Genomic DNA, 13,730 nt, shown 5'->3' with positions numbered 1-13,730 from the left:
TGTCCCCTATTCTATGTCTTGATGTAAATATTATATTATTTGTATATGGCATACCTATTCTGTGTCATTTTTTAGTAGCTCTGATAGGATCACAGAAGTATTTAACCACCTTTTAGGCAGAATACAATTCAAAGTCTGCATAAAGCTGAAATGGCTGATAGTGACTATTTAACTGCTTACATTCGTGGTACTGACAATCTGTGCCAATGATACAGACATGGGCTGTCCAGTGTTGAAATCCATGCAGACCACTGTCAAGCTACTGGCTTTCATAACAGCTAGACTGATTGTCCTACTACTATTATTATTATTATTATTATTATTATTACTACTATTACTATTATTATTTAACAATTCTACTATGATGCGCAGTCACAATAAAATGTTAAGACCTGGTTTTCGTCGGGAGCTTTTATACATAATGTAACTCGACGTAAGAGAGATGGAAATTATGAGCTAAATGACATATGGAAGGAAACCAAAAACATCACGACAACCCGGAAGCAGAAGAAGTCTGTGGTAAATATCACCGTGGGACAGAGGTTAGAAACTCTCTCTCACAGCCATCTTGGATATAGAATCCTGACTCGGTGAGTATCTCTGTCAGTAATCTAACTCCATCTACCCGTTTGTTGCAGTTTAAAATGGTTAAAACACCACTTTAACAGTGCACGAGATTGTTGTCGTCTAGCCGATGTGAATATTGATCCATATTGTTTTTTTATATAGTGAATTATTCACTGTTATGATATCGATCGCTAGTACAAAATGGGGGAACACCGTGACTCCCCACCAACTGATGGCTGTTAGCTTTTGTCGCGAACTGTTTCAGAACAGCCCTTGTTTCAGTTGACATTAAACATCACTGCGGTGACACTTTCAACAACATTTACTATTAAGTGATATCCAACGTGTTTGCTGGTGACTAGGTGAACATTGGCAGTGAGTTGACTTAGACAAAACATGGAATTGTCTTGGTCAAAGAGCTAGCTCCCTTGACAGTGCACTAAGGCATGGGTTTGTGGCTAGCTAGCTAGCTACTTAGCCAGCTATGTTGGTTTAGATGCGAGTAATCTGTTAGTTGTATTGTTTCACTTTTTTTTGAAGCGTTGACAGTTTATTTAACTTGCTAGCGAATAGAATGACAGGATTTTAAAGAACATAGCCAGCAATGTTCTGTTTCTTTTATCGGTGTTTGAGGTTGTTGGTGTTCCGATTCAGTCATTTGGGTGCTGATCTGTTCGCGAACACGTGAATGTCAGCACATTTCATTTGTGCTAATTGACATGTTGGCTAGCTTAGCCAGCCGGCTATCCTCATTCTAGCCAGGCTACTAGCTTGTTCCCATGTTGTAGAAGTAGAGCAACTGTAACGTTAAGCATGTTGGACAACATGGGTGTGATTTTTGCTAACAAGTTAGCTAGCTTAAACGTGATCGAATTGACATTCGATCACACCGGTTGCGTTTTCAACAAAGTTGTGTCAATGTGGTTGGGCGTGTGTGTTCAATGTATGGAGAGGGTAGCTATTTATGTCCTGTGCATTTAGCCAGCATTGGATAGGAAATGTTAGAATAGGTATAGCATTGGATAGGAAATGTTAGAATAGGTATAGCATAGAGTACAGCACAGTGTTTTATTTGTATAGTATAGTGGATAGTGTACATAGCCTTTATTTATGTAAACCAGCTCTTTTCCCTTTTTTTTTTTTTTTGTTTTTTTTTTTGCACCAGGTGAGCCCCCCCTCCCAAATTTCGTTGTTTGGTACCTGTACTATATCAATGACAATAAAGACCATTCATTCATTAATTGTGAAACTTTATTTGATTTTTTTTTCCCCCCTTACTTCTCTTTTCAGACAAGCATGCCTGGCGAAGCCACAGACACTGTCCCGGTCACTGAGCAGGAAATGCAGCAGCCTCAAATTGAGACTGGTTCGTAAATCAACTTCATAACGCACTTGCATGCTAAAACACTAAACCAGAGGGATAATGGGGGTCCTGGAACTCGTCACACTGCTGTAGCTACATCAACAGTAGAGGTACTGGCTGGGCTTAGTAAATGACTTCCCACCTTTTAATGGTAGCCATGTTAATCAAGTGTTATCTGCCTAATATAGTTGGATTTTAGAGTTTTTGTTAATTATAGTTTTAGCTGAGATAGTCAAGCAGGTGACACTGTTGTGGAATGCCACTTGACATCTGTTGGTGACATTCGTGTGAAGCTCGGTTTTCGCCGGGTCACCTGCTGTTTAGGACAATCCCACTTCCCCCGTAATCTCATCATATGGGGGGAGGCGTAGTGTCAGGCAGTTTTATTTTTAGGTGGAAAGTGGGCTGGCCAGTTGAGGGATGTTAACAGCCATAGTCGTAGTAGATGGTATTCCTGGGGAGGCAGCACTGTTAGCACTGAGTTAGCCTTCGGGGGTTGACGGTTACTTTTCTTTTTGTGCTGATTTATTGCCATGCAATCAACTTGTCAGTCAGTATTTTTTTTATTTTTTTTGACAAGTCAGCCATATTCGGTGCCCCTGGAGCATTTAGGGACTAAGTGCCTTGCTCAACTAGCCTAATTTTGCATTGATGTGGGAACAATTTTACTGACCTCAGTTGGGATTTCTAAAACAATAGTCATCTATGTAGGATCCTCAACTGCAGTTCTAAAGGGTTATCCAGGACCTCTTGTTTACACAAACTCACACTCACTGACAACTGCCTGTGTTGAATGTTTCTGCACTGACCACTGGGTTGTGACACTTTCTAACGCACGGGTATTGAGGTAGTCTGTGTGCATGGAACCTTTTAAAAGAAACAAACCTTGCACGGATTAACTATGTTGAATTTGTTTAGAGATCTTGATGCAAGGCAGTGGCACTGATCATTATCATGGTAGACATTCCTTTTAATTTCAGAAGTATTATTAGGATGAAACATTATCATAGTAGCTTTAATAAACATTTTTTGTTTGTTCACATACATCCTCATTGACCATTTAATGTATTCATCAGTACTCAAACGTACTGCGGTTTTCTGTTTGACAAATTCCTGTCTTCCTAACTGATTTGATGGTAATGATAATTACAAGGCTACGGTTACATGATACGCTAATGGTTATTTGAATTACTTGTGGTAGGCATCATTTATAGCGGTTATGTAATTGAAAGGGTTTATAATAGACTACATGTCATTTGGCGATAAACAAATGGTCTGATTGAACTATCAGGATCATTGATTTTTCTTTTTCTCTAAGCATTTTCTCATTCATTTCATGCTGGCAAGGGACATTTCTAATGCAGGGATTCCACAAACAAACTCTTAATTAATCCAATGAAGATGCCCCGCTGTAAGTGGCCGCCTTTTACCAGTCACCCAGTCTTGCAAAAGAAGAGAAAATCATGGTAGGTAGATTGTCTCCTTAGACAATATGGAGTCTACTTCAGAAACTCAAAGGTGAAGTGAATAAAGAGAAGACCAGTAGTCTCTATCAGAAGAAATTCATAATCAAGAGAAAATAACGTGTTACAGCTGGTCAAAAGCACTGATGTCAACTGAAGACGGTCAAATTATGACAAATGTTGCCGGATGAGGTTTCTGAAGAAAACCAAGAAGGGAGATGAAGAAAGCCAACTAAAGTTAATGCGTTTAAAGAAAATTGGTTGGATGAACGGAAGAAGACCATGGGATTTGAATTGGTAACACACCAATGATTGTAAAGAAAGCAGCAGGTTGTGTAGTTGTTTGGGAGGATACTTAAGTATTTGGTTTACTTGCCTTTTAAAATGGATGAGAAAATTATCAGATTTGTCCAGTTAATTGAAGGTTATTCTGATGAATAGTACACTTGGAATAGAAGTCTCTTGTTATCAAAAAGCGAACGCATTCTTTGAATAAGTCTTCTTTCTATACTAATCTTTCAACTGTTTCACAAGTGGTTCAGTATGCATGGTTGTCTCATTTGTGAGACTCTTTCACTCCACTCTTTTAAATGGTATGTCCTATTAAGGTCTGTAGATGTATTGAATGCCACTCTTTTTTCCAGTTGAGGGGTTCACACTGGGCTCGAGGTTTTATTTATTTTTTCAGCCTCACTTACGGATTGACACACTGCATGGTAACAGGGAAATGGGCACAAGTTTGTGGGTGTGCACAATATTCACCTATTCTTGGTTCCCTCGTACACTGTACCCCTGAACAACCTCACAAAAATGTTGGTTCAATTTGGAACGATAGATGTACAACACAACCCTCATTGTTCTTATACTCTTATTCAGCTGTTTCCTTAACATTTTGCTTCATAATCAAAACATTTTGATTAAACATCATATTTCTGTCATATACCTTAATGTTTAGTATGTAACATTCATGGAGCTAGGTCTCCCTAATTTGAAAGGATTCAATCATTAGGTCATATGCTTTGAAAGACCCTTCCTGTAAGCTTATCAGCTGCTCCTCTCACTATCGCTGTGACTGCCCCCTGCTGCTCCTCCTGCCCTTCCTTTCCCTCCTATCAGCTCCGGGGGTGTTGAGTTCCTCTGCTCCCCCTGAGATGGCTGTGCCCGAAGTGACGAAGGCAGCTCCTTTGGAAAGTCCTCCTCTCCCAGAGGCCTCCACCGTTCAAGAGGTTGAATCCCATCCGGTATCAGAGACTGCTGATAGCCAACTTAATGGCGTGGCAGCAGTGGAAGAGGACGCCTCCATCCCACCGCCCGTGCCCACGTCAGAACCACCAGCGACCGAAGAGTCTGTGTCACCAGTCGAGACTGCATCTGCCCCGGAAGAAACCCCTGTCCAAGAATTGGCCCTTTCTGAAGAAGCTGCAGTGGCTGCACCTGCCCCAGAAGACAGCCCTGTCCAGGAAGCTGCAGTGACTGAATCTGCCCCGGAAGAAACCCCTGTCCAAGGATCGCCTGTTACTGAAGAAGCTGCCGTGACTGCATCTGTCCCAGAAGAAACCCCTGTTCAACAATCAGCTGTTACTGAAGAAGCTACAGCCCCCGTTGAAGAACCAGCTGTTCAAGAGGAAGCTACCGTTGTTGACGACCCTAAAGAGGTGGTTGAAGAACTTGCCACCCAAGCACCAGAAGAAGCCACTCTCCAAGTTTCGGCTGAAGTTACCGAGTCCTCTGTGGCAGCCGATCAAGAGGCAGTTGCAGAAGAACCTGTTGCAGCGGTTGAAGAGGCTCCAATCCAATTACTAGAGCCAGTCGCTGCTGCCGAAGAACCCATTGCAGATGCTGTGGACGGGATGCCACGTGTTGCCGCGGAGGTCACCCCGGAGCCTGCTGTTGAAACCATCACTGAAGGCCTCGACAATGTGAGTCTGGAGTGTGCGCCCATAACTGAAGATGAAGCTGCAAGCATGGACACTGGGGTCACAGAACCTGAAGCACTGACTGCTGATCTGACTGATGGACCCATGCTAAATGAAACTCCCGTTGAGAAAGAACCAATTGCGGCCCTCTCTGAGGCCGTCCAGACGAAGGTGACATCTAATCGCGCAGGCCCATCCCTCTCCACCCGGCACATGTCAGGTGGGTCATTCTGTGTGAAAAGTCAAAGCTGCATTTCCCCTCTTACTGCAGCTTCCCTTTCAAACCTTTCGTTTCTTCTGTACTTTCAAACTTGCAACCATAGGGCCTAGGCTATATTTTCTCTTTTTAACTGGTACATTTTACCTAAGCCATCAAATCTTTCCCTCCATGATTCTCAATAGAAGGGGCTGATCTTCAGATCGGATGACGATTCTTTTGAGTATCGCACGACGATTCTTTTGAGTATCGCACAATCTTCTATGTTTCTATTTACCTAATAAGCAGCCATTGGCTCTCAATTCTCTTGCGTCACTGTGTTAACTCAGTGTTTCACCTTGAAACAGGCCAGTCAATATAGGCACTTTTAGTGACTTCCAGCAACTTTCTTCTTTTGTCGCCAGAGTTATTGTGTGTCCTTTGACTGTTCTGTTTCCGCCGCTCTACTTTCTCTGGGCTTATTGGTGTTTGTCAGGAAGAATGCACCAAGCCAACTGTGATAATGTGCTTACACTGTGGTGTGGGATTTTGACATTAGTATTTGTCAATTTTCTACTAAAGGGGAACTTTTAGTTTCAATAGGAGTTTTATTAATTACGACTAATGTACCCTTTTAAGTTTTCACCTGCCACAAGTCAAACTGTTCAAATTGATTATTGTTTTAATGTAATCCTCCTGCAGCACTGTACACAACACTCTACAACTGTGCTTTTTATGACATCACTTTTCAATAGGGTTAATGACACATTTGTTAGTTAGCATCTGGAGTGAATTTATTGTGAAACTTAACCTCGTTACACTCTCTTCTGTCTAGTTTGTAGCTTAGCAGCTCATTACTTTTACTTGCTTGTTATTAACACTTCAAAACATGTTTTAGGTGAAAATAGTGCGTTATTTGTGTCCTTTACTCTCTTTGCATAGAGTTGGTCCTCAATTGTAATCTCTGGTTGTGAACTTGGAGTGGTGCTGTACAAAATGCTTTGAGACTGTGGTTCTGTGCTTGCTCCAAGTAGATGTGTGTATTAACTCTAGGTTGTGGTTTTGCCTGAATACTTGATTTAGTGTTATGAGTGTGCTGTCCGATTTGGAAACCAGGTTTTTGTGGTGTGTTTTCCTAACCCTGAAGAGGCAACTTTGACTTCTGTTTTTCTGATCTTTTAACCCGCATGGTTAAGGCCTTCAATTATTCACCTGACAAAATTATATTAAATCAAATTTGTTTCATGCAGCCGCACCTCCTGCCTCTGCAAGTGTGCCCCAGGCTGCTGCTGCAAAGCCCAAAGGCAAAGAGGCCAAGGGTGGGCCAGGCTCCTCTGCCCCAAAGGCTGTCCCTGGCAGAAGAAAACGCTCCTCAATGTCTGCTTCCTCTTCTCCCACCTCCCCAAAATCCACTTCATCTGCCACTCCATGCTCCCCCTTAGCTACCTCACCAGGAAGCAATACAGATCCCAAACAGGGCAACCGTGCTGCCCCGAAAGTGGTTAAGGCTGGCAAACAAGGAAGCTCTAAGAAAGGGGTTGCGTTCAAGCCTGCTGATGACAAGCCTGCCCCGGCTGAGGCTCCTGTCGTTACAGAGCAGAAGCCAGCACCTAAACCTGCCCCTGTTGCCGCTCCTGTAGAGCCTGCAGCTGCCTCCCCCATCCCTCCCAAGCCTGTGGCGTCACCTGTGGCTTTTAAAGTGACCTCAAAGTCCGCTGCACCAGCCCCTGTCTCATTCGCAGCCGCTCTTTCCACCAGCCCCACCAAAGCAGTCCCTGAAATGCCCGTAGCGAAGCCAGAGCCTGCCACGGTGGTTGAGGTGAAAGAGAAGGCCAAGGTGAAAGTAGCCCCAGCTCCACCTAAGCCTGCCCCCAAGGTTTCTGCTCCTGCCCTGGAGGACGATGATGACCTCCCCCCTCTCATTCCTCCAGCGAAACCAGTCAACATGCCAGTTTTCCTGCCTCCTACTAAAGTAGAAGCTCCAAAACCTGCCAAAACTAAGGCTCCCCCAAAACCCACTTTTGTTGAGCCCGCTGTTGTTTCTGCACCTGCCCCCAAACCAGTGGCTGTGCCTGCACCTGAACCAGTAGCTGTGCCCGCACCTAAACCAGTTGCTGTGCCTGCCCCCAAACCAGTTGCTGTGCCTGCCCCCAAACCAGTTGCTGTGCCTGCCCCCAAACCAGTTGCTGTGCCCGCACCTGAACCAGTAGCTAAGCCCGCACCAGCTCCCAAACCAGTTGCTGTGCCTGCCCCCAAACCAGTTGCTGTGCCCGCACCTGAACCAGTAGCTGTGCCCGCACCAGCTCCCAAACCAGTTGCTGTGCCTGCCCCCAAACCAGTTGCTGTGCCTGCCCCCAAACCAGTGGCTGTGCCTGCCCCCAAACCAGTGGCTGTGCCTGCCCCCAAACCAGTAGCTGTGCCTGCCCCCAAACCAGTGGCTGTGCCTGCCCCCAAACCAGTGGCTGTGCCTGCCCCCAAACCAGTGGCTGTGCCTGCCCCCAAACCAGTGGCTGTGCCTGCCCCCAAACCAGTGGCTGTGCCCGCACCTGAACCAGTAGCTGTGCCCGCACCAGCTCCCAAACCAGTGGCTGTGCCTGCACCTGAACCAGTGGCTCTGCCTGCCCCCAAACCAGTTGCTGTGCCTGCACCTGAACCAGTGGCTGTGCCTGCACCAGCTCCCAAAGCAGTTGCTGTGCCCGCACCTAAACCAGTGGCTGTGCCTGCACCTGAACCAGTGGCTCTGCCTGCACCAGCTCCCAAAGCAGTTGCTGTGCCTGCACCTGAACCAGTGCCTGTGCCCGCCCCAGCTCCTAAACCCACTGTTGTAACACCCGCCCTCTCATTCGCTGCTGCTGTTGCTTCCAGCCCCGCCAAATCTGACCCAGAGCCTGCCACGGTGGTTGAAGTGAAAGAGAAGGCACCCGTTGTGCCTGCCCCTGTTGAACCCGTTGTTGTGCCAGCCCCTAAACCCGCTGTAGTGGCCGCGCCAGCTCCCCCTAAGGCTGCCCCCATTGAAGTACCTATTGTGCCCCCTCCGGCACCGGTTTCAGCCCCCAAACCTTCCCCAGCCCCCACCACTAAAGCCCAAACCAAAGTGGAGCCTGTGATCAAGAACGATAAGGGTATTTCTCCTTCTTTCTCTCTGTTTCCTGTCCTTTCTGTATATGTTTTACCAATGTTAGTGATCTCTGTGCCCTGTTCACTGGCTTGCTTGTCTCCTTCCCTTTCCTAAAGGTTAAAGATAGTAGATTGTAGTGGTTTATAACAGCTTAGCTTAAAATGTAACCAACTGGCCTGTTTCAAAGATGTACAAGTAGTTGTGAGCTTTTGATTGGTGAAATCAGTTTCTCCTACTACTGGATACCATTATTATTTTGGTGGTAAAAAAAACGAAAACGTAAGTCTCTCTCTGTACGTCCAAAACATAAACATTGTCTTTCTCCCTAGCATCAAAAACTTGATTCTTTTCGAGTTGAACGTCCTCAAGTAGTCTTAAAGTTAGGAGACGTAATGTATTTCAAAACAATTTTTGGGGTGAATACAGTAAGTAATCCCTGGTATGGAAAGATGTAGGTTGCGTGTCTGGGAGGGGGGTGGGTGTCCATGCCATTATGCTGAATTATGGCAAATATTTTGAATTTGGTGGTTCCTCTTAATGTGTATAAAGTGTGGTTTTCACTCAATCAAATTATTTTACATGTACTCTAATTAATATTGACATTTTATTTTATACATTATATACATACCTTTTTGTTAACCTCATCCACATAAATTCATTTTAATCCTCTCAGTGCCTCGGATTAGATTAGGTTGGTTTCTATTGCACCGACATGTATGTATCCATTTTAGATGCCGTAAACACGCTTTGTTCTGTTCGATGCCCATGCAATTACAGTTCTGCTCTCACACAGGCTACTGCAGGTTAATTTCTTATGTGCTGCTCAGGCCTCTGCCTGAGACCGCCTGTATGCTGTTACTAATGCTTGCTTCTCTGTGGGGGGCTTACAGGGTCTGGCACTGAATCAGACAGCGATGAGTCGGTACCAGATCTGGAGGAACAGGACTCTGCGCAGACACAGACGCAGCAGGCCCAGGTAAGTCATCCCATGAATGAGACTACCTGGACAGGTTTTTTATTTTTTATTTTAAGGGCATCAGATTAGTTAGCTTAAACTGGTTTGGGTGGTGAGCATGTGTTGCAACAGATGCGCTAATGGCTCAGATGACCACCTTTAGGAAGTTTTTTTCATTGACTCTTCTGTGATGATTGATACAGTGACTTTCGTTCTTCTGAGTAAATACTGAAGCCAACCTTTCTGTCCTGAGAAGAGAAGACCCATAATCTAACTATTATGGGGCTCAGCATTATACATGTTCGTCCCTCAATTTCTAAAACTTGCATGGGGAATATAAGTGTAAAATGCTTGTGTAGACTTAACTTGTATCTTGTCTTTACATGTCTATCTGTACTAAAGGGGGATGAATGTTATCTTCTCTTTCCACAGCTTGCTGCTGCTGCAGAAATAGACGAGGAACCCGTTAGCAAAGCCAAACAGAGCCGTAGTGAAAAGAAAGCACGAAAGGTAATCAGAACAAGAAGATTTGCCAATATACTACTTAATCTCAATACACTACTCTAATGAAGAAGTAATGAGATTTGAGATGTCAATGTGCCCCTAGTTCATCATGAATATTAACATTTCAATTTCAACTAGCGTTGAGTCTCTAGATCTAGTGTGATGGGCAGTCCCACACTGAATACTTGAAGGAGTGTGATTGAATAATAATAATGTTGTGCCCTCCTGAATAAGCCCCTGGGGTTAAGTTGATCCATTCTCTTCAGTGATGATTGATACAGTGACTTTCGTTCTTCTGAGAATAATGAAGCCATCCTTTCTGTCCTGAGAAGAGAAGAATCCTCTACTAAATGTTACCAGGCTTAGCGTTATCATGCAATGACGCTTTTTATTATTATTATTTTATATCATTTCAACATACAACACAAAATGGACATCCACAGTTCAAACTAGATTTGAGTCTAATGATCTAGTGTGATATGCAGGCCCACACTTGCAGGTGCTATGTGAAATAACACTGATGTTTGCTTTTCACCAGGCGATGTCTAAGCTCGGTCTCAGGCAGGTGACTGGGGTCACCAGGGTCACCATCCGCAAGTCAAAGAACATCCTGTTTGTCATCACCAAACCAGACGTCTACAAAAGCCCCGCATCAGACACCTATATTGTCTTCGGTGAGGCTAAGGTAAGATGTCTACAGCGTATGATTTCCAATGCGGTGTCGAGTCTAATTCAAGATCACAGTTGTTTGTTATGCGATTGGACATCGCTTGCACATTCCCCTGGTTTGTCATCAAAATGTACCGGAGTTGAAAAGGTCTAGAATCAGCCGGTGGTCAATCCATTCTCTTCAGTGATGATTAATACAGTGACTTTCGTTCTTCTGAGTCTAATGAAGCCAACCTTTCTGTCCTGAGAAGAGAAGACCCCTATAAAACTCTATAATGGGGTTTAGTGTTTATATGCACTGACTCATTTTGTCTCAACTTCACAGGAGTTGATATGTAGTCTAGTCTATTTGAAGAATGCCTACATGCAATAGGCTCCTTCTGATAACCAGAATCACACAGGTTCAGAGTTAAAATTGGCAGTGTGATTCCTTTCAACCAATGTGTCTTGTTTTTTGCCAAAGGATACAACTGATATCCCTCTCTTCCCCTCTTTTGTTCCTCAGATCGAGGATCTTTCACAGCAAGCCCAGCTGGCTGCCGCAGAGAAGTTCAAGGTACAGGGAGAAGCAGTGTCGAACATCCAAGAAAACACACAGACGCCCACCGTACAGGAGGAGAGCGAAGAGGAAGAGGTGAGGGCCTCCGGATGGGTTTTGTTAAGGGCTAGCTTTGCTTATCAAAAACACTGTTTATCTAGAGTTTGGTTTAACTCTTGTCCACTTGTGTCAACAAAACTCGCCTTAGTTGGAAGATTAGATTAGATTAAATGTTTTCGTCATTGCATAGAGTACAACAAAATAAGAAATGTTGCTCTAGGCATAGCGTCAGCCATAGTCAGCGCCCCTGGAGCAATCAGGGGTTAAGTGCCTTGCTCAAGGGCACAACGGCAGTAGTAGGCAAAAAAAAAAAAATCTTGCCCCTCAGTTTCTGGAGCTAAGCTTATTTCTGTTGTCCACAAGTGATTGTCCTCTGTGTAACCACACACACTGTAATTCATGGACGTTTCCTAATGGACTCATTGCATGATTTTAATTCTAACATATTATTTTCCGCTTAGGTTGATGAGACCGGGGTCGAGGTGAAGGACATTGAACTCGTGATGTCACAAGCCAACGTGTCGCGGGCAAAGGCTGTACGCGCCCTGAAAAACAACAACAACGACATCGTCAATGCTATCATGGTAAGCGTTTTGACAGTTACACTCTGCATCAAAAATATATATCCAGCATCTCCCCGTGGCCGAGCCGTTCTCTTCAGTGATGATTGATACAGTGACTTTCGTTCTTCTGAGTCTAATGAAGCCAACCTTTCTGTCCTGAGAAGAGAAGACCCCTATTATCTCAACTATTATGGGGCTCAGCATTATATACATGTTCTAAAACGTGTGTTGTCACCACTTGTGTACTGACGCGTTGTGTTGCTGTCTTCACAGGAATTGACGATGTAGGAGGAACACTGGAGTGGAGGGGGTTCTGAAAGTTGCTGATTTAATCTACACTATTGTTTGTACAATTTATACCCAAGATGGAAATAAAGTTGTGGCTTGGTAAATTGAATGGTTGAATTTCTCCTTCTGTACTGCCGTCATGTCTTAATTGGGGGGTTTTGTTACTGTAAGGCGATCAACTTCTCCAGAATTGATTTAATTGAGTTGTCACTTACAAGCGAGTTCGTTTAATCTCAACGAGACGTCCTTGATATATCTTCTAAGATAAAATGATCCAATCATATATTCGGCACCACTACTGAACTGTTCTTTAAGAGAATATTTATTCGAGCACATCAGCAAACAATAGCATTTCATTCCATGGAAAGGGGTCCTATCTAGCTTCACCTCCGCAGACCAGAATAGCTGGTTAACTCCAGAAGCTTCACCGGACAAGAGCCCCGTTTCGCCTTGGTGCATAGTCTTTATACATTTTCCTTAACATTTAGGGATGGGCTGTCCCTCTGGTAGGTTTTATGGTAAGCGTCTGTTTTATATCGGTATGTGGCTTTCGACTTCTTTCGGTGTCCGTGCGAGTGTGTTATCTTCTTCTTCTGACCCCCCGGTCGTTTGTCATGGTGAGAGTGTTCGGACACTCTGTCGGCAACGGTATCCTGAGCAGCCTAGTCTTGCGCGACGTTAGATACACACACATTCTAATGTTTTTTAAGGAACCAGTAAGCATATGCACACAGTTATGTTTTTAGGATGCACAGATATTTTGATAGTTATTTGGGGTGTATTCTACGTACGTTCTAAAGCACTAATTGGCCAGTTATTTAATCTTCAAACACATTCCCTCCTGACCAGGTCTGTAGGTCCTATGTCCTTATAAGGATCGCTTGTGTAAACGTCACTGTTGCCAGGCCCACAGACTCCCATGACTTGGGATTCGATTAACAAGTTAAAATACAGTATAGAAGAATAGACTTATCATTAGTTATGATAGTATAAAATGAGTATAGGAAAATAGAATATCATAACAGCAGGTACAAAATGGTTGTTAGTACATAGGTAAAAAATAAGCAATCTACAGGCGGTTTGAACCACAACACTTTCTCCCAGTCAGGAGCCCCTTCCCCCCATGTCGCTCAAAAGCAGAACCTCTCTTTTATGGTTCTGTGAGACTTCAACTGACCTCAGTCACATATTATTTAAATGAACACACAGTACTTGATTTATCACTTCTAGTTATTTTAATACAAATCCCTAACATTACTCATCTGGTGAGCTATCCATATTAACTACTTGCATATTGTAGTTGAACTGGTGTCAGGTCCTAGTGGTGATTGAAATCCAGGATATAATTTGTACACAGAACTACAAGATGTTGATGTGTTTAGTGGCATTAGTCTCTGGTCATTAGGCTAGTGCGAGAGACTGTAAGGTGTCTTTCACCACAGAACACAGGCTGTTTCCAAAACAAATAACTGATTATATTTGAATTATTCACCATGTCACTGGTGGATGGTGCAATAAAACTGGACTTTG

General features: G+C 43.9%; 2 protein-coding genes across 2 annotated transcripts; both read left to right on the top strand.

The window, feature by feature from the left end:
* The first annotated feature begins 517 nt into the window (after positions 1-517).
* LOC308159362 (nascent polypeptide-associated complex subunit alpha) lies at positions 518-12,309 on the top strand. Its single transcript, XM_080533132.1, has 8 exons — positions 518-590; positions 1,858-1,933; positions 9,514-9,599; positions 10,011-10,088; positions 10,621-10,767; positions 11,257-11,385; positions 11,811-11,933; positions 12,186-12,309. The coding sequence occupies exons 2-8, from the start codon at positions 1,864-1,866 to the stop codon at positions 12,198-12,200; spliced, it is 648 nt and encodes a 215-aa protein (XP_080389258.1). The 5' UTR covers positions 518-590; positions 1,858-1,863; the 3' UTR covers positions 12,201-12,309.
* Positions 5,747-9,507, top strand: LOC308159354 (uncharacterized protein). Its single transcript, XM_080533124.1, has one exon. It carries the CDS (start codon positions 6,881-6,883, stop codon positions 8,735-8,737), a length of 1,857 nt encoding a protein of 618 aa, XP_080389250.1. The 5' UTR covers positions 5,747-6,880; the 3' UTR covers positions 8,738-9,507.
* Positions 12,310-13,730: the final 1,421 nt, after the last annotated feature.

This window comes from Nansenia antarctica (assembly GCF_963989245.1).
Source record: "Nansenia antarctica genome assembly, chromosome: 6".
NCBI lineage: Eukaryota > Metazoa > Chordata > Actinopteri > Argentiniformes > Microstomatidae > Nansenia > Nansenia antarctica.
Note: the sequence above shows the minus strand (reverse complement) of the source record. Positions and strands in the feature narration are given on the sequence as shown.

Excerpts from the sequence above, each read along its gene's own strand:
- LOC308159354 (XM_080533124.1), top strand. The coding sequence starts at position 6,881 with ATGTCTGCTTCCTCTTCTCCCACCTCCCCAAAATCCACTTCATCTGCC.
- LOC308159362 (XM_080533132.1), top strand. The coding sequence starts at position 1,864 with ATGCCTGGCGAAGCCACAGACACTGTCCCGGTCACTGAGCAGGAAATG. Across the intron at positions 9,600-10,010 it reads CACAGACGCAGCAGGCCCAG|CTTGCTGCTGCTGCAGAAAT; the intron begins GTAAGTCATCCC and ends CTCTTTCCACAG. Across the intron at positions 10,089-10,620 it reads GTGAAAAGAAAGCACGAAAG|GCGATGTCTAAGCTCGGTCT; the intron begins GTAATCAGAACA and ends GCTTTTCACCAG.